The sequence below is a fragment of the Leptonychotes weddellii genome, chromosome 1 (genome assembly GCF_054177405.1).
Source record: "Leptonychotes weddellii isolate Sample4059 chromosome 1, ASM5417740v2, whole genome shotgun sequence".
NCBI classification, from domain to species: Eukaryota; Metazoa; Chordata; class Mammalia; order Carnivora; family Phocidae; genus Leptonychotes; species Leptonychotes weddellii.
The window spans coordinates 155,168,794-155,193,597 of NC_138369.1; the positions used below are offsets into that span (position 1 = coordinate 155,168,794).

Consider the following 24,804-nt stretch of genomic DNA (forward strand, 5'->3'; position numbering starts at 1 on the left):
TGCTTGTAATAAATATACATTATTACCCACCTTGAAGCCTTGTGATACTAAGGGACTGCCTTTTAGTTTAATGTTTATAGATTATTTTGTTATTTATGGAATTTTTCATTGTTTTCTTATTGTATTTTATTATTTATTGAGTATTTTACTATTTTCTTACTGTCTGTGTGTGGTTGTGTGTGCATGTACACGTTTGAATAAAGAGTTTCATTAAAAGGTGATAAAGTGAAGTTTCAGTGCAAGTCCTTGCTTACTAGAGACTTTGCAAAATCATTATTTTTATTTTTTTCAGCCACTATAATATTATTTCCTTTATTCCATAAGATAAACAGCTATACAAAGTAATCCCTCATAATCCTTAATAACCTCTTCCACTATATTTCATATTTCCTTTTAGATATACCTGTCAAATATCCAATATAAACCTTTCTTCTTGCACCTTATCTCCTGTTGTGGTTTTGGGAAAGATGAAGAATTAGTTTTCTTTCTCTTTATACATATACTTTCTCTTTATACATTTCTCATATATATCATTGGTCATAACTATTTTTCTCTTCAGACTTAAATAATCTGTGTCAGTTTAGCTTTTCTTTTTTTTTTTAAAGTTTAGCTTTTCAATAAGTCATTTTACTAGTGTATTTCCTTTGTTTTTCTTTGTCCTTATGTTTCCCTCCAATTTTGACTTTTTTTCCCCTCTGCCTATTTCCTTCCTATTTGACTGTTTTAACTGCCGTAATTAAATCTTCAAATATTTGTGCTACATGTGGATGACTAAAAATGAAATTTTCCAGCCTGGAGTTAAGTTTTGCCTTTAGAAAATGGAAATAATTTTCCCTTTCTTCCTTTCCTCCCTCCCTCTCTCCCTCCTTTCCTTCCTTCCTTCCTTCCTTCCTCCCTCCCGCCCACCTTACTTGTCCCTCTCCTTTTTGCTATGAGGTGCAAAAATATAGTAAGTTAAAACATAAAGTGTCCTTGTTCAACTCTATCCATATCTGCTTTGGGAAATCCCCAAATTGAATTCATATTCAAGGGATGTTCTGTCCCTCACTGTGCTATAGTGTTTAGTATAGTATAATTTACTATAATATTATTTAAAGTTCAGTTAAATGACTCTGAAGTGAACTGCATTAACTAACAATTTCTCCTAAACCATTATCCAATTTGTGACCATACATCTTTCTTGTCTGCCTACTTCAAGGTCTGTTTGAGGTTAGAAATTGAGAATACCAATACTGTTAGAATACTATAGAAAACCAACATAATGCAGGATACCATATGCATTCTATAAGCAAGTAATATCCATTCATACTTCTGCATTTAAATATTTGAGTGGTCTATTCTTCTAAAGAAGTTGTGACTTATATTTTTAGTTAAAAGGTATTTAATTCTTATCCATTGAGTTAATATACATGTATATAAATTATTACAAAAAGTCCTCTTACACATAAGAATGTCCCTGATGACCACAAAATATTTTCTTGTATACTTAACTTACACAGACTTTATCCATGAACTAGGTGATAGAAGAATATGTATACAACTATTACAATAGGGCCTTTGCCAAGATGTGGATATGCTTGAGATCAAGTTGCCAGTAACTGTCTACAGTAATTTATTCTACAATGCAAGAATAAAACTTTTCATCAGACATTAGATGTCAGTGTAGAGTAATAAAATCAATGTACTATAACCTGAACTCATATGATTTAAATAGTGCTCTGCAATATGCCTCAAACCAAATAATTTTAGCCATATGTTTTCACTTTCTTTTAAAATATAGCTTTTATAGCTCTTTTTAAAAAAATGAATATTTTATTTGATGTAATTAGAGATTCACATGCCGTTGTAAGAAATTATAGAAAGAGATCGCATGTACTCTTTGTGGAGTTTCCCCCAATAGTAACATTTTACAAAACTGTCATACAATATCACACCCACGATATTGACATTGATACAGTCATGATACAGGAGGATTCCCTAATATAGGAATTGATTCAGTTATTTCTGTTCATGCTTTTTAAAATAGAGTAATGTCTGAAATTTTGGTTATTAGTTTGTGGAAAAATTAAACTCTCAATTTTATAGAGTACAAAATATATTTTCCATTCTGAACTTGTCTGTCTCCAGAGGGTACAGATGAGAAAAGTTCACTAATAATTACATCTCCATTGAACTATTTCTGTCACTTGTTTTGTTTTTCTCACAGATGCTTTTATCTAGTGACTAGTTGCAATCAGTATTTTGTTTCCTACTCTACCATGTAATATAATAAATGCATCTGAAATTTCTGGATATTAATTTAGCACTAAAATTTGTATTGGAATTTTATAAATACCTAGAGACCTTACTCAATTCCTTTTTAAATTTGAATCACTCTTGAATACTTTAGCCAACAGTAATAGTATGCTGATTGAGCTACTGTCCATTTCCAAAGGAAGACATGGCTGATGAGCCACCTCATTTTTATTTTTTATATTTGTGATAATGCAGAGTGAATCTACCTTAAGAACATATTTCAAAAACATGTATTTAAGATATATATTAAGAATATGGTGAATCTTTTCTCCCATTTATTCGTGTAATACAACTTGGCAGATAAGAAAATAACTAAAAGCCCTTTCCTTTTACATAACTATGAAGAACATAGCAAACATCACATTCCCTATATGTTTGTATGGAGAAATCATGTTTAGCAAACTAAAACCTGATGATAGATTTAAAATTTTGTTATTCCCAGGCCACTCTGTTGTCTCATTACATATATTAAACTAGATCCAGGAAACACAAATCAGGCATTCTTTGCTAGTATCCTCTGGTATGGGAAATTTTTTTTTTTAATTTATTGGTTTCATTTATAGATGTGGATGAATGCTCTGTGATGCCAGACATTTGTGGCACAGCTGTGTGCAAGAACATCCCAGGAGACTTTGAATGCGAATGTGCTGAAGGCTACAGATACAATCCCATATTAAAGTCTTGTGGAGGTAGAGTTGTGGTGGTATCATGTTAATGGTGGAGAGGGTGGGCTTGAACCTTGATTTGAGATTAGAAGCATTGGTTCTGTTTGACATCCACAATCAGATTTTCTAAGATGGCAAGCTCCATGATACAGCTTGGCCAGTTGGGTAGTCGTTGGCCTCCTTCCACAGTAAAAGTATGTAAGACACATGGTCTTTAGGTTTAGAGTTATGCACTCTGTCCTCTAAGCTACGTATGAATCAGAGACCTCCCATGTATGATAAAAGCAAAATAAACATACCTTCACATCATTTAAATAATATTCAAAGATAAAAAGAATTTCAACCTGGAAGGAAAAACATACATATATCAAAGAAAGACAAATTTAAAAATCACATAGGTGTTACATGGATGGTTAGAAACCTTCAGTTTTGGGACGCCTGGGTGGCTCAGTCGGTTAAGCGTCTGCTTTCGGCTCGGGTCATGATCCCAGGGTCCTGGGACCAAGTCCCACATTGGGCTCCTTGCTTAGCAGGGAGCCTGCTTCTCCCTCTGCCTGCTCTGCATGCTGCTCCCCTGCTTGTGCTCTCTCTGACAAATAAATAAAATCTTTAAAAAAAAAAAAAAGAAACGTTCAGTTTTATACCAAGTTTTTGATAATTTTCTGTGCTTGTATCCATATGTCATTTATTCTTAAATAGAAAATGACATAGTTCTGTTATAATTAAATGCATATAAAAGAAAAATCTCATCATAATTAAATGATAACTGAGCTCTAGAAATTTGAGAAGTATTGATGAGTACTGTCGGCGCCTGTGGATTTGGGAGAACCCTTTGGACTCATTTGGCCAGAAGAGTGCTACCAGGTGTGCATGTAGCATGGAGGTATTAGGGAGATTTTTTTTTTATCATAGATATATATGCAAATTATCTCATATCCTCCTTTCAATTTTTAAACATTTCAAGATAAATTTAATATCATGACTAAAACTAATCAAATCAATAGTGATTTTCTATTATGGCTATATATATATACATGCTATATATATATATAGGATGTACCCTTTTAACCATTTTTAAGGGTACAGTTCAGTAGCATTAATTACTTTCACATGGTTATGGAGCCATTGCTGCTCTCTGTTTCCAAAAGTTTTTCATCATCCCAACCAGAACTCTATAACCATTAAGCAATAAATTTCCCCTCCTCCCTCCCCCAAACTCTAATCTACTTTCTGAATCTACTTTTTGGGAGATAACCTTTAATCTAATTTCTGTCTCTATGAATTTGCCTAAATCAATAGTAATTTTAGAATAGGTTTTTTTCAAATATATCTGCTTCTGTTGATATTTTGATGTTTTACCTCCTATGCACTCACCAAAAAATATCCCCTCCACACACCATTTCTGTTCTCCCACAACTCCAGATAGAAATTACTATGGTCATATTCAGAGTTATTATTAGCCAACTTCATCATGTGTATTGTACTTTTATACAATGAATGACAGATTTTTTTAAAAAAGATGTATATATGACACATAGGTACAGTATTCATATTACTTTAATTATCTGCAATTTAATTTTAATGCTAAGAGATCACTAATTTTGCAGTTGTATTATGAGACATTTTATGGGGGAATTTATATGCTACTAATATTTGCATTTATGTACTTGTGAATCTTCAAAGATTACAGGGTGCATGCATTGAAAATATCAAGGATCTCATGTAGCTCTGAAGTAGACTTTAGCTGAAGCATGTTTTTACAACTTTTCGAGGATGATTTTCTCAAAATATGGGGCTATATAGATTTCACAATATGAGACGTAATAGCACAGTGGGGTTTATTTTTCTTTTTTAAATGATAAGAAATAAAGATACATCCTTTAATTTGTCACTATCAACCACTGCATTATAGAATGTCAGATGTTCTTGATATTATGTAATACCTGATTATATTAACCTTCAGTTAAAAGGGATTTTTTTTCCCCTTCCCTTCTCTTCCCTGTCTCCTCCTCCTCTCCCCTCCTCTCCTCTCCCTTCCTTACCCTTCCCTTTCTTTTGTCAAAGCAAACAATTGGAAGGCAATCTCAATGGAATTCATTTAGTTAGAAATGACAGTTGCCTTGAGACTCTCAGTCTTTTTTCCTTCAAATTCAAAAATTGGAAAATTAGTATAGTTGTTATATTTTTATTATTTATTACTGAAAGTTATATATTAAATTTGTTGTTTCACTTGTGTAAATAGAAATTACACTTGTAACCCATTTAAATTCCCATGCCAAGTGTTGAAATGTGATTTCATGTCACAGAGATTCTTTTGCTAAGAATCTAGTATCACTGATTATTTATTTATTTATTTAATTTGGGAGAGAGAGTGAGTGAACACAAGAAGGGTAAGGGACAGAAGGAGAGGGAGAAAAATCTCAGCAAACTCAGCCCTAAGCATGGTGCCTGATGCGGGGCTCGATCTCAAGACCCCGAGATCATTATCTGAGCTGAGATAAAGAATCAGATGCTCAACCGACTGAGCTACCCAGGCGCCCTTATTATCATTGATTATCTTATACTAAAATCAGAATACTCCTATTGGATTGAACATTTAGAAGATATTAAGATCTATGTTCTCTTTTACCCCAGATGTGGACGAATGCTCTGAGAACATGTGTGCTCAACTTTGTGTCAATTACCCTGGAGGTTACTCTTGTTATTGTGATGGGAAAAAAGGATTCAAACTTGCCCAAGATCACAAGAGCTGTGAGGTAACATTTTGCAATGCTAAACTTACCATCTCTTTTCTAAAATGAGAGACTGGTGTACTTATTTCCACATAGCTGGGTAAGTCAGGACAATACAGATGTTCTTTTTTTAAGAAAAGATGCATTTTTTTAAAAGACCTATTTATTTATTTTGAGAGAGAGCGAGAGTGAGTGAGCACGGGAGGGACAGAGAGAGAGGGAAAGAAAGAATCTCAAGCCGACTCCCTAATGAGCAGGGAACCCCACGAGGGCCTCCGTCTCACGACCCTGAGGTCACGACCTGAGCCAAAATCAAGAGTCGGACGCTTAATTGACTGAGCCACCCAGGTGCCCCAGGAAAATACAGATGTTCTATAATAATTGCTATAGGTCTAGCAGGCTGTGAGTCACAATCCAATTACTAATTTTGGTCATGTAAGGTATAAATATCGGGGATAATTAGTGACTAGGTTTAAAAAACCCGACTGCAGGGTCATAGTTCAGAAAGTGCTCATCTGTATGGGCTGTACATTTACAAAGTACAATGTGTATGTTTATTTAAAAATTTTAAAAAAAGGTGAGGTTTATACTTCTCTTTGTGAGAAAAAAAATCTTACCTAGAAACCTGAGCAGAAACATTTTCCTCTGTGTATTTTTCCTTATCCCACTCTGACAAGTTTGATTGCACTTTGGCATGTCGGTACTTGAAAGAGTGCTCATAAAATCTCAGGTGGAAATAACTGTCAGATTAGAATTTAGTGGGGTTTAAAAGTATATCAAAATTCAGAGAGGTCAATTTTGTTAATCTGTATCTCTCAAACTTGCTTTTAGTTACTTGGATTTAATTCATAATTGACCCAACAATTGAATGTTAGGGGTAGTTTCTCCTTCACTGAAATAAATAGGTCAACATCTGAAGCTTTTTTTCCTGTATATAAGGATCATGTGTTAGTGATTCTTAGTCCAACTCTTGCATTCTTTTTCACAGGATTATGAGGCAGACAGTAAAAACACAAAACAAAACAAAACCCACCTAAATGGTGATTTAATCATGTGTGTTCACATACCTCTGTATCTGTTACTAGGACAAAACTGTGTCTGTCCAAAAATGTAACATTCAATAAATGCCACCTACTTGGTAAAGGAAGGTAAGGTGAGATGTTTGGCATATGCAGTAACTCCAACTGTACTTAATTGAATGCCATGCTGTGTGAATGTCTATTTTGTAATTTAATCTTTTATTATTTTAGTATTTGTAGTAGTTACACATCACCATCTACCTTGGAATAGATTTATTGAAATTCTAAGAGGAAATGAGATGTTGTTTCTGGACCTTGATTTAATACAGTGCCATGTACACAGATCCCCCCCCTGAATATCCCTATATGTATGCCCAAGAACTTATCCCTAAAAAGCTTTCTGTTTTAATGTTTGCTTTTACTCTTAGAAAAAAAAAAAAACCTGATATTAAATTTAATGACTCTGAATCACTTTTTCTGTAAATTGCTTGGAGACTAACATGGTATCTTAATTTATATTTATCCCATCTAGAATTTCCAGCATCTCCTTTGATGCAGGCAGGCTGAGTCTGAGAACCTGGGGAGATGGGGTAGGGGAGTTCCCACAGGACCAGCCAGGGGGTTCCTTGGCTTCCCACAGGATAGAAATCAAATGTGAGCCAGGGAAAGTGAAAGTGGAGTTTATTGAATAGTGTGAATGACAGAGTATAGCAGACAGAGTGTCTGGGGGACTCAGAAAGGAAAAGAGGATGAGTCTCTTTATTATCTAGGGCTAGGGGTTTCTTTGGAAAGGGGTCCAGGGTGTGTGTTCCTCCAGGAATCCAGGGTAGGGTCCCATCAAAGGCAAGTGATTGATAGGTGAGCAATAGGTGTTATTTTAATAAATCATTGAAGGTGGGTGCTGTTGATGCCAATGTCAGCTGAGGTTTGTTTGAAGCTAATGTCCTAGAATATTTTTGGGATCTGGGTCTTCTTAGATGTTATCAGATGTTTGGGGCCTAGGACAGAACTCAGAGAAGGATTAACTTTCTTGTTTCCCCCTTGGAGTGGGAACATAGCTTCTTTGGTTTTTACACAGATGCGAGGTGAAATACAGAACATGAGTAAATAGGGCTGAGCAAGAAAACAGCAGAAATGGAGACTTTCTAAAATAGAGTCCCTTCAGCTGCCTTACCTCACCTTCATTATCTAGATTATACATTTTTGCTCAGAAAAATTTTCTTAATAAATGAATGAGTGAATGTCTGAGGTGCTACTTACTGGTATACTAATTCTTCCATGATTTCTGACTCCAAATTTTTTTTTCCCCAATGTAATTCTTAGAAGGCATCAGAGCTGCAGTTAATTAAGGAGATATGTGTTGTTACTGGAAGAAAACGGTTGTGTTTTGGGCTGAGATTTGCAAAGGAAATAGTAAGGACAAAAATATAAGCCACACACAATGAGCAAGACTTTTTAAAACACGTGTTCTGGGATGTTATACTGATGGACTATATAAGGAAGAAAAGGATGCTGCTTTATTACCAAGGGTGTTCTTAATTTAATTAACGTATCACAGAGGATACATTTGACAAGACCATTAGGAATCAGAGAAAGGAATGCCTAACCTGACACAAACAGCAAGTAATAACCTATGCATTTTGTTTCTTTGCTTTCTTTCCTTTTCTCCAGGCTGTTCCAGTGTGCCTTCCCTTGAACCTTGACAAAAATTATGAATTACTTTACTTGGCAGAGCAATTTGTAGGCGTGGCTTTATATTTAAAATTTCGTTTGCCGGAAATCACCAGGTGAGGTACCAATGTCCGTGATAATCTCTAGAGGTAAGCAGGTAAGGACAGAAGATAAGTGACCGAAAAGGTTTGAAATGTGTAAAATTGCATTTCCAATTAGATAATTTAGGGATATTATCAATCAGATGACTTGGGGAACACTAAAGTTGATTTACCCCTTCACACATGTAATTGTCATGCTAACATCATTTAAAGGTCATTCTAGGCTGACCTTCCCCAATGATCATTTTACCTTTATCCTTCTTCCTTTTCTAGTGAATATTTATTTACTAAGAAGTTGGGAAAGTAGATTTAATATAATTGTGAAATTTTCATTCTTCTTCATACGTGTTATAAAAACTAAGTAATGAGAAAATACTCAAAGTATTGCTTTTAGAATATAGTTATATTCATAATTATTAAGGAAAATTCGTAAGATTGCTTAGGTGGTATTTTAAAAAAACACATCATGATTTTAGTTGACTGAGTATCTTTTCTGTTATTCCTACAGTTAGGTTGCCTCTATGGAAAGAATAGTTGTATTCTGGAGTCATGATTCTACTTTAATTACCATATTTTCTCAGAGTCATACATGGTTGGAACTAGAAAAAAGAAATTGGAATTTTGTTGAATAATGGAAAGGAAACGTATTTGTGACTGATTATAGAGTCCATATTTTAAAATATTTTAATTAGATAAGCATGCATACATACAATTTAATTCATTAGATATATGAATGATTATTCATTAAATAATTCAATTAAATTCATAGAAATCGCATCATTAAGGAACATTGAACTGTATTTTAAAATTCACTGATATAATTGTGCTCCTTCAATACCCTTATCCACCAAGACCTGGTTTTCCCTTTTAACATCTCAGAGCAAATATTATTATCTAGTGACATAGACTGGAGACAACATTTCCTTTGCTAAGAGAATAATGAGAATGAGAGAGAAAAGTGTTAATTATTACACACTTAGGCATGTTCAGGGCGATTCAGTTCTGACAACTCACAACAGTTTGGGCTCTAACATTGGATCAAATAATTATTTTTTTCAGTATTTATTTATTTGTTCCTTATTTATTTAGTTTAAACTTTTTATTGAAGTATAGCATATATACATATACAGAAATATACACATATCTTAAATGTACAGCTTGATGAATTTTTTTAGAAACTGCCACTTGGTAAGTAAGCAACACAAAGAACACCCAGTGCTTTGTTGCTTTTTTCTCCTCCTTTTTGCCAATTCTTTCAGCTCTGTTTCCAATGATCAAACATTTATCCTATCCTAAAGTTAACAAATTCACTCATCTTTTTCATTCTACAAAACTTCAGAGAAAGAATGAATTGTTCCCCAATGTATGCTGAAATATTCCAGACGGAAAGACGCAGAACACAACTCTGTATTACTGGGTTAGCATGATTTTGCAAAGAGAAGAAAATTACCTCCATAATAGGATCAACTTCTGGAAGATCCTGAGCATACACAGATTTGGGTTTTGACAAGATAATACATGTTTGACATCAGCAAAATGTGGTGGTTATGAAAGAGAATAGAGGTCCTTATCCTAAGCAAAAAATGAAAAATAAAAAAAATAGAATAATCTTAATTCAGTCAATTACTACTACATTGTTATCTGTCCAACATACTTTACCCCACATGACCACTTTTAAATATTTCTTTGGAATTCTAAAGATTAAAAAATTTATTTTATCAGCCTTTCTTTGTTCCATTTGAAGTTAGAAGTTGTATATGGTGCCCCTATTACTATTACTAGGAGGTAAGGCTGTGGGATTCTTTCTTGCCTTACTTGGCAATTATCTGAAGTCCTGACTTTTTAGCTCAAATTACCTTTATTTTAGCTTAACTCAAGTGACTAATAGTTATACAACTATTTTTTCTATTCCATGTTTGTCTTTTTTCAATCATTTGGTTTTCTGGTTTCTTGGAAATGTTAATGGTGATTCTCATTACAGTGTCATTAGGGCACTAATCAATACATGTTATTTTTTAATCCAGCATTTCTAAGATATTTCTTCCCCTGTAACAGCTACACATGTATCTAGGTCTTAATAGCAACAGTCATTGCCAGAGCTCAGATACCCCCAAGCACATGGCTAGACTACAGCTTTCAAGCTGTCCTTTCATGTGCTTTAGTGATTTATACAATTAGAGCTCTGGAGAGCTTTTGAAATCAAGCTAACAGATATATTTTAAAGTTTTTTACTTTACGTTTCTTACCACACATGAAGGCTTAATTATACTTGCAGTCATCCATATGCTGTCTATATCTCTGTAAGTGATTCCTTCCTGACATATATGAAATTACAGGGAAAATGGGCCTTTTGATGTATAAACCAATCATGAAATTGTAACATCTTTTACTAATCACTTATGGACACTGCAAAAAAAAAAAATAGGAATCTTAATGTCAAAATGTTAGATTATATAGTGTATAAAAAGCTCCAGGAGAAATAGAATATATCTAATATTTGTACATGTGTATGAATTCCAGCATTTAAAAGAGGGCCTTCAAAACAAATGCCAAAAAATATGAAAAATTACCAAAGCATCTGTTCACAGGGGGAAAAGACTCCAAGAATAAGCAAGAAAATATAATAACTTGATTTTAAACACCCATGGAACCAGAGATAACACATGAACAGTCTAATTCTGCCCTACGCTTTAATTCCAGTAAAGAAAGAAATAGTTGGCTCTTTCAACATACTGCTGTTTGCTAGCGTAAGAGAAAAAGAATAATTATTGGGCTTTCCATTTTTCTCTATTAAGGCTTTCTCTTTGTCCTTTATTTAGATTTTCAGCCGAATTTGATTTCCGGACATATGATTCAGAAGGTGTTATCCTGTATGCAGAATCTCTTGACCGCTCAGCTTGGTTCCTGATTGCACTTCGTGATGGAAGGATTGAAATTCAGTTTAAGAATGAATTTACAACCAAAATCACAACTGGAGGCAAAGTTATTAATGACGGTCAATGGAATATGGTAGGTTTTGCATATTTCACAAAGAATATCCCTACTTTGACACAGTTTGTTTAACATCATTAATAACTTATTTTTATACTGATACCAAATCTAAATGGAGCTGGATTTATTTGATGTTGTATGAAGCATATCCCATACACTGTAAATCCTTGAAATAGCCTCTGAGAAATGATAACCTCACATAATATATTTAGGATTTCCTGGAACTGAAATTGTTTTCAATTATTTGCTTGGACTTCTCTATCTTTGACTTTTTACCTTTTTTAGTGGCTGTTAGTGGTGTCTCTCCAATAGGTTAGGGATTATTAGTAGGCATAACAGCTTATGCAAAGATACCACTGACCAAGGACAGCCATACTGAAGAGCCACCCATATTTTTTAAATGAAAGAGAAATACACATAGTAACATAGAAATACACATAGAAAGAGTAATGCATATAGTAATTAATGCAATTTTTAAATATTAGCATATAGATAATCAACTTGTACAAACAGTATACACTAGCTAGTACCAATTAGAATGCTTAGAAATGAACATTTTTAGATTCTCAGCAAAATTGAGGGGAGAGGCACCTGCATGCTCAGCCAGTTAAGTGTCCAACTCTTGATTTCAGCTCAGGTCATGATCCCAGGGTTGTGGGATCGAGCTCCATATCGGGCTCCGTTGTGCTGTTTCTTTTTTATCCTCCCTGACTAGAATGCAAGTTCAGCGAGGTTGGAAATTTTGTCTGAATTTTTTTTTGCCCCTCTATTCCCAGTAGTGAGGGGCACTAGGCACACAATAGATCTCTAATAATATTTGTTGGATAAATGCATAAAGTACATAGTAAATACTCAACAAATGTTAATTATTATAATTTTAAATGCCCAGAACTAAAGAAGACTGAATCTACATATTGAATAGGCACTCTGTGTTCTAGAGAAAAAAATACAAACCAAAAATATTAGATCCAGATAATCTGTTCTTTTTTTTAAATTTTATTTTATTATGTTATGTTAATCACCATACATTACATCATTAGTTTTTGATGTAGTGTTCCATGATTCATTGTTTGCATATAACACCCAGTGCTCCATGCAGTACGTGCCCTCTTTAATACCCATCACCAGGCTAACCCATCCCCCCAGCCCCCTCCCCTCTAGAACCCTCAGTTTGTTTCTCAGAGTCCATCGTCTCTCATGGTTCATCTCCCCCTCCGATTTCCCCCAACTGCTCTAAAAAACTAATGTCTTTATAATAATAACAGCAATAAAACTTTGGCAATGGCAATTGAATACTGAAGCATGCCTGGATTCTTGGAGACTTTAAGAAATCATAGTATCGGGGCGCCTGGGTGGCTCAGTTGGTTAAGCGACTGCCTTCGGCTCAGGTCATGATCCTGGAGTCCCTGGATCGAGTCCTGCATCGAGTCCCGCATCAGGCTCCCTGCTCGGCAGGGAGTCTGCTTCTCCCTCTGACCCTCCCCCCTCTCATGTGCTCTCTCTCATTCTCTCTCTCAAATAAATAAATAAAATCTTTAAAAAAAAAGAAAGAAAGAAAAAGAAATCATACTATCATACCAGCCCTGGACTGCCTTCTTCTAGATTTTTATATGAGGTAGAAAAATATTTTGGTTTAGCCCATTTAACTTTGTATTTGCATTATTTTTAGGTGAAATTAATCCTAAGTGGTAGATTCCCATTTAAAAAAACAGAAGAGAATTTACTAATTATTTTTATTACTCCTACAGTGAGGAATAAAATCTCCTCCTTCTGGTCAGATCAATTTATGTTGTGTAATACAACTTGAATACCTATCATTATCTTCACAGGTTAATTTCTTTCCATTTTCTTCCTTCCATGTGGGAAAGGAATAATAGTTATTCTTTATTTAGTAGTAAGAATTTAATAAGATGCAATCATGGAGCAGTCATGACATAGATAAGGTGCCAAGAGTTTGACAATGAGTTATGGAAAAATTAAAACAGAATCTGTATATGAGTATACTCTGAAATGTAAAACTTTAGGTAGCAATTTTCTGAATTCTTTTTTTTTTTTTTTTTTTTAAGATTTTATTTATTTATTCATGAGAGATAGAGAGAGAGAGGCAGAGGCAGAGGGAGAAGCAGGCTCCCCGCGGAGCAGGGAGCCCGATGTGGGACTCGATCCCAGGACCCTGGGATCATGACCTGAGCTGAAGGCAGACGCTTAACCGACTGAGCCACCCAGGCGTCCCTTCTGAATTCTTTAACAAGGAAATCCTTCCTAAAATGTATTATTATATAGGAACCCAGTATATAAGCAGAAAACAACTAAGTTCTTTGGTAGGGGAAAGTTTCCTATTTTTCCATCCTACCAGTTGGTTCAACATGGCAGCCTTAATATATTTCTTGGAACTATTAAACAGAGCAAAATTTTAAAACACCATGTAAAAATTATAGTTTTTACTATATGTATCAAAAAAGTTGTTTTTAAATACATGTTTTGATTATATTAGCATGAACATGAAATCTATTCAGAATTTTATGTAATTAGCATAACCTGTCATTGAGACTATGATACTTGGAGAATATATTGGGGCAGATGAACAAACTGCTAAATGTCTTTAAGTAGTTTGCTAAATCCTAGGTAAATAAAATCATGGCTCTGCATATAAGAAGAACCCATGCATAAATTTCCCTTTTTTCTTCAAAGACTGTGTTCGTTGTTGTAAATGAGAACCCACATACACAATTACCCGTAATTCAAGAAGGCAGCTGCAAATATATGACACCATGGATGCATTTGTAGAAGAAGAAGGGGAAAAAAAAAAGCAGATGCAATGATTTTTATTTAGACTCCTTTCAAAGAAGAGATGAGACCCAATAGGAAGAAAAGTCACTAGACAATTAATAAACATTACTTTTCATCTCAAAAAAAAAAAAAAAGAAAAGAAAAGAAAAGAGAATTTTTACATAATCCCTAAAAGTGAGCCTATAATGGAATCTTTCATGAAGGGATTACTGCCAGTCTATAATGGGGAGAATTCTTTTCTGCAAAAGAGTCATTGCTACTTTCAGCAGCTAATAATTGAGAGATCAGCTTCACCTTAGAATGTGGTACCCAAAAGAGACACTTTCTATGCCTAAGGGATCTGCCAGGAGGTCCATGTTGAGAAGACATGTGAGGTCATCATTAAATTATTTCTTTTTATTTTATTTTATTTATTTATTTCATTTTTTTAAAAGATTTTTATTTATTTGACAGAGAGAGTCACAGTGAGAGAGGGAACACAAGCAGAGGGGGTGGGAGAGGGAGAAGCAGGCTTCCCGCTGAGCAGGGAGCCCGATGCGGGGCTCGATCCCAGGACCCTGGGATCATGACCTGAGCTGAAGGCAGACGCTTAACAACTGAGCCACCAAGGCGCCCCTAAATTATTTCATTTCTTTATTTACTCACTCATGCACTCATATACTCCATAAGCTTTTAGTGAGCACTTTTAAAATGCTAAGTTCCTAAGTTCAAGGTGCTAGAACTCTGGCAAGAGATTTTCCTTGCTCTTGAGCTTACTTAGTACCTCACAGTTTAATAGCTAGTGCTGCCTTATGAATTAATGCAATGTAATGTGAAATCGTTAAAGTACAGGTAGTAATAAAGTACAGTTGGGCACAGATGTGGTTTACCAAAAATGGGGCTATTCATCCTTTGACAGCCATAGATTTTGGACTCTTACCAGAATAATGTCTGCACAAGATCAGATGCAACTGTCAGAGTAATCACTAAAATTCTCTGGCTTCTCCAGATGCTCTTGTTAGTGTATGTAGCTTTGCCACCACATCTTTCGTGTACTCCATCTGTATGCATACAGCTTGATGCGTACACCTCTTCCTCCAGTGTACTGAAGAATACATTTTATTGCCTCATGTCCACAAATCTCCTATCTAAAAATCACTAAGATCACCTTTCAGCAAAATAGAGCAAACAGAATTTTTTCTGATTAACTGATACAAATTGAAAATAGTATCTGCTGGAAGGAGAACTTGGATACATTCTAAGTAATACAGAATATATATAAAGAAGGTAAATGTTTACCTGTGAGGCTAACATCTTGCGTTGCAGGCAGTATTTACTAATGAATTATCCATGCATAGTAGGTTAAAGGCAGGATTTTGGGCTGGATAGAATGCAGCTATTCAGTTCCACACATTTTGTCTCCTATGTTTATGGTCTTTGTTAAAAATAAATTGTTATTTAATGATATGCCCATATTTTGATTAAAATTTCCCTTTATAAACCGAATACAACTTGACATGAAAAATTTAAGAACAATAAGCAAGTCAGAGAAAAACTTTAATCTGGTAATAAATTTGGTGCTGGCTCTTTTAAAAAAATTTTTAATTGGATATTTTAACAATTTATGAATATTCACCCTCAGCATATAAATGGGATTTCTTTTCCTCAGATCTTTCATTAAAAAAATTACTGCGTAATATTTTTACCATTTTACAATCTTGATGGCTTGTTAATAAACTGTACTGTTTCAGCCAAATTTATGGAGCCACAGAAATTAGCTCAAATAGATACATATTTTAAGTAAACATTTTAATTGACAAAGTTAAGTTAAATTAATCTATAAACTGGACTATTCACTTGATAGCAGTTGTTTCACTAATTTTAAATAATTTTAAAATTTCAAATAAAATACTTTAAAAGTAAGCAATTAAAATGTAGAATTGTTTTGTAATTCAGATAAATAGAATGCGTGTAATTGTTAAGTAATTAAAATGGCTCCAAACCATAGAAATAAATATTGCTCTATTATAAGTCATTATTATATCTCATATTTGGGTATGATTCTATATGGGTGGGAAATCTGTAATTTGGATCATAATTTTATTCATTTAATAAGATATTTATTGAGTACTTTATGTGCTATTCCTTCCTTTGCATGGTGAGGCTACAACAGTGAATAAAACAAAATCACTGCTCTTGTGTAGCTTGCGTACTAGGGGTGAGATATGAACCACAAATTGCATGAACAAATGGATATGTCAGATAGTGGTTAGTGCTAGGAGGAAGAAACAAAAGCAAGGCCAGGCAACAGAGAGTGACGATGGTGCATGTGCATGTGGAATCAGGAAAGCCATCTCTGATGAGATTACATCTGACTGGAGACCAGGGCACAAATCATGAGAAATCTCTGGGGAAGATGATTCTGTGCCATGTGAAGAGCAAGTACAGAGCATAAGGCAAGAGGATTTGATTGTTGTATTTAAGGAACAACACAAAGGTCAGTGTAGATGCAGGGGAATAAAGGAAGGAGGGAAGGGCAGAACATGAGGTTAGAAATGTGTTCTGGAACAAGACCAGGTAGGGTCATGGGGACTGTAGTGAGAACTTGGAGTTTATGCTAAGTAGAAAGACCTTGGATGATTGTGAGAAGTGACATGATGTAATTTGCATGTATCTTGAAAGGTAATCCATATCAGGACATGATGGCTTTATGGAAACTGGATAGTAGAGAGTAAGAATGGGACAGATTATGGGGTCATGAGACCATTGCAATAACTCAGTGGAGAGGTGGTGAGAAGTGGTCAGATTCTGGATATACTTTTAAGGTCCAGCCTTCAATTTAAAGTAGATAAAAACTTTTGAATATTCAGCATAAAGAGGGACTCAAAGGCCATGAGATTGATTATTGTTAATCTGTGTTTCTAAACTCTAACTCATCCAGTGCCCATGTATTCATAATGCTCCTTTACTGTCCTATAATGAAATGCATCAACAATGGAAGCTACTTTTGCATATCCCTAATAGAAACCAATATAATGCTCTAATTATTATACAAAGAAATAAAGGAAAGTCATTTATAAGAAAATAATATATATTCCAACATATAAATGCTCAAGTACAAGTACAATATTTGTCAAAGCTTGCTCCTATGTGTAGAATAATGTGAAAGCTGTAAATGAAGACTTATGCTGGAGTTTTGTATCGGCAGTTCAAATACTCTAAGTGCATAGATGGTATTGCTGTCAGTAAAAGTAATTTTCTGAAATAGTGAGAAACTCTTGGTAAAGATCCAAACAAAACCAACATCAATATATCCTTGATTGACAAGACTTTTATTCTTGAAAAATTCAGTGAATGTGTTGAATTGGTACAAAAAATATTTTGTGTTCGTATATAGAGAAACTCAGATAAGCCTAAGTATACCCTACATGAATATCCTGTAGGGATGTTCAGGAGATTTGCAGGATATTGAGTATTTTATTACTTATTTTGCGTGACTGTCCGCATATTACAGGGTGTCCAGCATCTTGCAGTGTCAGCATACATCCTACTTACTGTGACAACTAAAAGTACCATCCCTACCCCCAAATTTTCCAAATGCCCTAGAGTGGAACAGTAGACCCCTATTCAAAAATATTTGCATGACTAGAGGGAAAAGGTCTAGGGGGCTGAGCTCTGGAGTATTATAGACGTTGAGAGAAGAGGCAGAGCCAGCAAGGGAGCCTGAGAGGGAGTGGTAAGAATGTACAGATGCAAGCGAGACTGAGGTTCTAGAGGTTGACTTAACATCTTTCAAAGAGGGAATAGTCATTCAAGTAAAATGATGCCGGTTGGCTATATTAAGGACAGTGCACTGACTAACTTTAAATCTGTAAATGTTACCAAGGTTATTTTACTTTAGAGCACAGTTTTCCCCTTCCCGTAGTGGTGCTTTAATAGGACTACTCTTTTGCTTCCATCATTGATTAGTAAAAGAAGAGTTTGCGTTTTGAGTGCTACAGTTTTGCATGAGGAGATTGCAGCAGTGGTTCTTTGAATCACCTTTTGGGGATGATTTTTTTTTTTTTATTGTTGTTTACCATCACTTTCAACCTTTTTTAAAAACCCAAACTACTTTTAGGGCACCTGGGTGGCTCAGTTGGTTAAGTGTCTGACTCTTGATCTCAGTTCAGGGCTTGATCTCAGGGTCATGAGTTCTAGCCCCATGTTGGACCCCATGCTGGGCATGAAGCATACTTAAAAACAAAAAACAAAAAACAAAAACAAAACTACTTTCTGGGGCACCCGGGTGGCTCAGTCGGTTATTCGACTGCCTTCGGCTCAGGTCATGATCCCGGGGTTCTGGGATTGGGTCCCACATCGGGCTCTCTGCTTGGCGGGGAGTCTGTTTCTCCCTCTCCCTCTGCCTGCTGCTCTGCCTACTTGTGCTCTCTCTCTCTCTCTCTGTCAAATAAATAAATAAAAAAATAAAATCTTAAAAAAAAACCCACAAAAAAAAACAAAAAGAAAACAAAACTACTTTCAAAATTGGAAAAACCCAATTTAATTTTATGTATTGTGCTTCCTTATGACCTTAATTACTTTTTGAATTTTGAAATAAAGTATAATTTGTGTGTCATGAACAGAATACTGGAGGTACTGATTTCTCACACTTTATATTAAGAATTTATTTCCATTATTGATTCCATATGTATACTTTCAGACAATTGCAAAATAAGAACACTTAAAAGTTTTCTAAGATGGGCGCCTGGGTGGCTCAGTTGGTTAGGTGACTGCCTTCGGCTCAGGTCATGATCCTGGAGTCCCGGGATCGAGTCCCTCGTCGGGCTCCCTGCTCAGCGGGGAGTCTGCTTCTCCCTCTGACCCTCCCCCCCCATGCTCTCTCTATCTCATTCTCTCTCTCAAATAAATAAATGAAAAATCTTTAAAAAAAATGTTTTCTAAGATTTTGTAGAGTGACTCACTTAATTTTATGATGCTGGATTTGAAATATGTATATTATAATTGGTTGTTTAAATTTAAAAGAACAATACTGTGTGTTTTTTTACTTTAAAATATGGTGTTCATTTAATTTTCAATCAAGAATTATCACTTTAAAACACATTTTTACCACCTTTATAGTAATTAGACATTTCAAATGGATTACAACAAATTAATAATTACATTAAAATGATTACTTTGAAAAATTATTTACTGGAATAATAACAGGATTTTTCAATCTTAGCGTTTCAAATGACATGCAGTGATGTTTGGTTGTTTGATAACTTTTGTCTTTTTAATTATAGGTCTCTGTGGAAGAACTAGAACACAGTATTAGTGTAAAAATAGCTAAAGAAGCTGTAATGAATATAAATAAACCCGAAAGCCTTTTTAAGCCTACAAATGGATTTCTAGAAACGAAAGTATATTTTGCAGGATTACCTCGGAAAATGGAGAATGCCCTCATTAGACCGGTAATGATACAAGTTTCTATCATTCATCATGGATGAATTCCTCTTGTCCGTAATAGATTTGAAGATGTGTTTTTCTGAGAGTCAAAGAAATTATTTTGTTGAACATACCGTGACAACTTGAAATGAACAAGGAAAAATAACACAGCGATCCTTGAAATTATATTAAGGAAATAAGAAAATAAATGTAGTGTTTTTGAGCCCATTTAAATCCCCAGCGTTACTCATGGGGAAGTAGATTTTTTTTCAATTCTCAAGCATCAATTCAGTGTTAACATGATAACTGTCCATATTCAGCAATTACAAATATAAATACATGTATTGGAGTCCAAAAATACAACATTTTGTAGAAGCCAGTCAAAGAATTTTCTTAGGTCTATTTTAGGACTTAAATTTGGGAGATAAAATAGCATATAAAGGTGGAACTTTTTTAAAAAATCTTTGCTGGGAGTATAACTTCAGCCTATCAAAAATTGAAGTTACATATAATAGATGATTTTCTGAATATGATGTTTGTCTAATAACTGTAGAATAGGTCTCATGAAGGAGACTAATCACTGTCCTTGAAGAGTTTTAAAAATTTCATTTGAAGTCATGGGCCTGTCAATTATACTCGCTGATTTAACTTAAATATTTACTATTTTATATCCATCTTTTACTCATGGCAATTCACAGTTACCTTAACTTTTGAAAGATTTCTGCAGTATGATATAAAACCTGAATTAGTTAACCCATGTCAGAGTGAATGCATCTGTTCCTTTGAAATTGATAAATCAAGACATTTTAAAAGTAAAATAAATTTTTCAAAAACTATTTATGAAATGGCTACTATGGGTCTTGAGTCTGGCTGGATGCTTTGATGGAGACTAAAGAGTGCAAACACTTTTGTTCCTGAAGAGGTTCAGTGTCTGATGGCAAAACAAACCTATATATAAATGCAGTTAAAGAAAGCATCTTACAGCCCAGGGCCACGGCTAGAAGCATATATGGAAGTTGAGAGCAGAAAAGTTATTTCTGGAGGATAGAGGAGAGGCAGGTAGGGCTTGAGGGGCTAAAAATCATTAGGATCCCAGTGGAGGTCTGTGATGGCATAAACTCACTGTAACTGAAAAAGACTGCCCATCTGAAGGACACCTTAAAAAATTAGATAATATTCAAAATATTTAAAGAATTTTAACATATCAACAAAGAGAGGATTTTCCCTCTAAATGAAAACTGCATCTGTAATCAAATAAGCCATGTATGAGTCTGACTCTTTTAAGATGTACTCCTTGACCTATATTTTAATTTGTTAGATAACCCCTCGTCTAGATGGATGTATACGAGGCTGGAATTTGATGGATCAAGGAGCTTCAGGAATAAATGAAATTATTCAAGAAAAACAAAGTAAGCATTGTTTTGTCACTGTGGAGAAGGGTTCCTACTATCCTGGTTCTGGTGTTGCTCAATTTAGCATAGATTATGGTAAGTGATTTCTCATTTTACTTCTCTTTTCTCATTAATGACTATATTTATTCATTGACAAACAGCAAAAATGCCTTCAGTAAACATTATTGAATACTTAACTATGTGCCAGGCATTGTGTTAGGTTTATTCATATAGCTATATATTTTTTATTAAATTTTTGCAGTATATTGGGGGAAAGGTAGTAGAATATGCTTATGTTACTATTTAAAGATTACTTAAAAAAAGATTATTGGCACATAACTTGATTAATTGCAAGTGAATTCAATTAACCTATTTTAAGGTTCACCAATTTCTCAGTTGTGTTGAGTCTACTGAATAAATGCTTCAAAAGGATTCACCTTCATTTCTAAAATTTCAATTGATTGTTTCTTAAAATGTCTAACCCTTTGTTGAAATTTCCCATCTGTTCATATATGTTGTCTACATTTCTACCTGAGCCTTCAACTTATTAATCATAATTATTTTAAATTCCCTGTCTGACAGGTCCAATGTCATGCTGATTGCTTTGTCTCTTGACCATGTGTTATTTTTCCTTGTTGCCTTCGGTATTGCATGATTTTTGGTTTAAAAAGTAAGCATCTTATGTAGAACAGTAGAGGCAGGTAAATAATATATATGTCTGGAGATGAGCCTATTTCTGCTTTTGCTAGGCCTTTTGTAAAGGGGTTGAATCAGTCTAGTCAAGAGTTGAACTGCTTAAGCTTTCTTGTTTCCATTGAATACTCTTCAAATTCCTTTATTGTTACCTTGTGCTTATGGTAGTGATTGGTTTGCCAGAGGATTTTTCTTAATAGCTGATCTATCCTTAGCTTTAGGTATTCTGTTTATGATATGCCTCAAGAAAGTGTTTCTCCATGGTCTTGCTTCACCCCAAAAGAATGCTCTTGTTACTTGACATTTGCTAGCATGGTGGCAAGGTGTGGGGAACATTCTCTAATGTTCTGATACAGATTCAATTTTGGGCAAGTATTGTATCCCTGGGTCTCAGGGGTGTGAACTTTTCATTGTCCCCCTCCCAACCACCTGTGAGGGAGATATCTAATGGTCAGGACTCCAGATTTTTTCTGCTCCTTTTCCACGGTAAATGGTTTTTGGTTGGTTGTTTTGTTTTTTCCAGTTTCCTTTCCCTAACCTGTAGATGCAATGGGTCTTTGCATGTGTTCTAATGGCCACAATGTTTGTTACCTTTTCCCCAGTGCTGTAAGGCTTTTGTTGCATAGAGAAGACAGAGAAGGAATGGACTTTGTGCTTTTCCTGCAGGTTGCTGCTCCTCTTCTCCAGGCTTGCAGGAGGAGGGAAGCTAAATAATTGGTCTTTGGTTGTTGTTGTTGTAAGGGTAGGAGCAGTGCTCTTTCCAGTTTCCTATAGTCTAAGCAGAACAGGAACTCCTGCCAGACTGACCCAGGTTTTTGCCTTTACAAATAGTATTTCCATAATACCCTTGGACACACATCTTTATACCTTTATATGATTAATTCTGTAGGAGAGAATCTTAGATTATGTCCACCAAAGTTTATGCAGATGTATAATTCCTACTGCTCAGTTAGATTCTCTTCCAAAGATGTTTTATCAATTTATACTTATTTTTTTTTAAGATTTAATTTATTTATTTGACACACACAGAGGGAAAGAGATCACAAGCGGGGTGGGGGGGGTGAGGGGGCAGAGGAAGAGGGAGAAGCAGGCTCCCGGATGAGCAGAGATCCTGATGCAGGGCTTGATCCCAGGACTCTGGGATCATGACCTGAGCCGAAGGCAGCCGCTTAACCGACTGAGCCACCTAGGTGCTCCTCAATTTATACTTCTACCAACAGAATAAGAAAGTGTATGCTTGAGATTTGTTTCCAATCTGAGAGTTGAAAAATTAAATCTTGTAGTTTTAAATATTATTATCCCAATTTCTACTGTTAAATATCTCTCCATGTGTTTATTAGCTATTTTTATATCTTAATTATCTTATTAGGTTCTTTGTCTTTTTCTGTTTAGGAATTCATTATTTGAGCTACTAATACTTTGTATTATAAATTTAGTGTTAATCTGATATCTCTGCTTTAATGAAAAATTGTATTTTAAATGTGTTTATTTGCAGTCTAAAAAAGTATTACTACAGTTTTAAGGAAGAATCTTACACTAGTACTTTTTGTGTTCTTAACATAAAGTAATGCAATGTCTTTAACTTTAGTTCTGTTCTGTATATGAAGGATTTAAAAAAAATTTTTTTTAATTGGGGCTGATGACTGAATATAAGAAAAAACTAGGCCCACAATAATTTGCTCAAAGGAAAAAGTCTCTGAAAAGAAAATGAAAGTAAGAGTTCTATTGTATCTGAAAAAAAATTACTTTCATAAGCAATTAGTTACTTCATGGATAACTTGAAAGTGACCTATTTTTAAATTAATATTTAATGTTACATTATAATTTCTGTATGCTTGCATGTTTTAGTTTGAGTTCATTAATACCTTATAGTAAATTTACTTATTTCAAAATGATTATATTGTATATAAATACACATGTATATAAATGAGTGTATTGTAAATAGGGACGTTTGGGTGGCTCAGTTGGTTAAGCGTCTGCCTTTGGCTCACGTCATGATCCCAGAGTCCTGGGATCGAGTCCCTCATCAGGCTACTTGCTTAGCAGGGAGCCTGCTTCTCCCTCTACCTGCCGTTCCCCCTGCTTATGCACACACTCTCTCTGACAAATAAATAAATAAAATCTTAAAAAAAAGATGATAAATGAACAATGCAATAGCATTTGATGTGGCTAAATTGAAGACCATCTTGTCAAGGGGAAAATATTTTCTCCACTCACATTCACCTTTTCAAAACCTATAAGTGGTATTTGAGGTATTATTTTATATTACTTCATATTAAATAAGGAAAACTTCACTCAAAATGTGAATTAATATTTTTTTAAAGATTTTATTTATTTATTTGAGAGAGACAGAGAGAGAGCATGAACGGGGGAGGGGCAGGGAAAGAGGGAGAGTGACAAGCAGACTCCCTGCTGAGTGGGGAGCCTGATGCAGGGCTCGATTCCAGGACCCTAAGACCATGACCTGAGCCGAAGTCGGATGCTTAATCGACTGAGCCACCCAGATGCCCCAGTACTTTTAGGAATTAAACTATTTTGGAACATATCAATTCAACTATTTGTTGAGTGACTACTGTGGAAAACAAAGTGGTCATAGAGACATGTAGGGCTTGCACTCTAGTGGAATAGACAATTAGCCTAGTAATGAAGAAAATGAGTGTTAACTATTATGACAAGAGAACCGCAGAAGAAGAGTTCCTGTTAGAATTTTAGGGTTAACTGTTGATTTCAGAATATTTCTCTACTATCAAACTCCCCAAACTCCCCTATTTGTATAAATCATATTTTTCTTTCCCACTGCTTTGAACTGAGCCCTTTATGGATGAGGAATTGTAGGGTGGTGATGCAGCCATATCCAAATATTCCCTCAGAAACATTACAATAAATTTGTTGAATTTCCTTCTAAATGTGTACTTTAAAATATGACCACTCTGAGATTGGACCAATGGTGAATATGGAGGCAGAAAGAATACCTGTAAAAGAGCAAACAGGAGAGATTCATAATCTTCTGAAGCACCACATCTCGAATTTTATTCTAGGAAGACGAGACG

General features: G+C 34.8%; 1 protein-coding gene across 1 annotated transcript in view; it reads left to right on the forward strand.

Moving 5' to 3' along the window:
- PROS1 (protein S) overlaps positions 1-24,804 on the forward strand; it is a 61,406-nt gene that overhangs the window by 30,562 nt on the left and 6,040 nt on the right. Inside the window, exons 7-12 of the mRNA XM_081798443.1 lie at positions 2,859-2,984; positions 5,595-5,716; positions 8,383-8,498; positions 11,303-11,492; positions 19,529-19,696; positions 20,989-21,157. Of these exons, the coding sequence (XP_081654569.1) occupies positions 2,859-2,984; positions 5,595-5,716; positions 8,383-8,498; positions 11,303-11,492; positions 19,529-19,696; positions 20,989-21,157 (891 nt within the window). The remainder of the gene's footprint in view (positions 1-2,858; positions 2,985-5,594; positions 5,717-8,382; positions 8,499-11,302; positions 11,493-19,528; positions 19,697-20,988; positions 21,158-24,804) is intronic.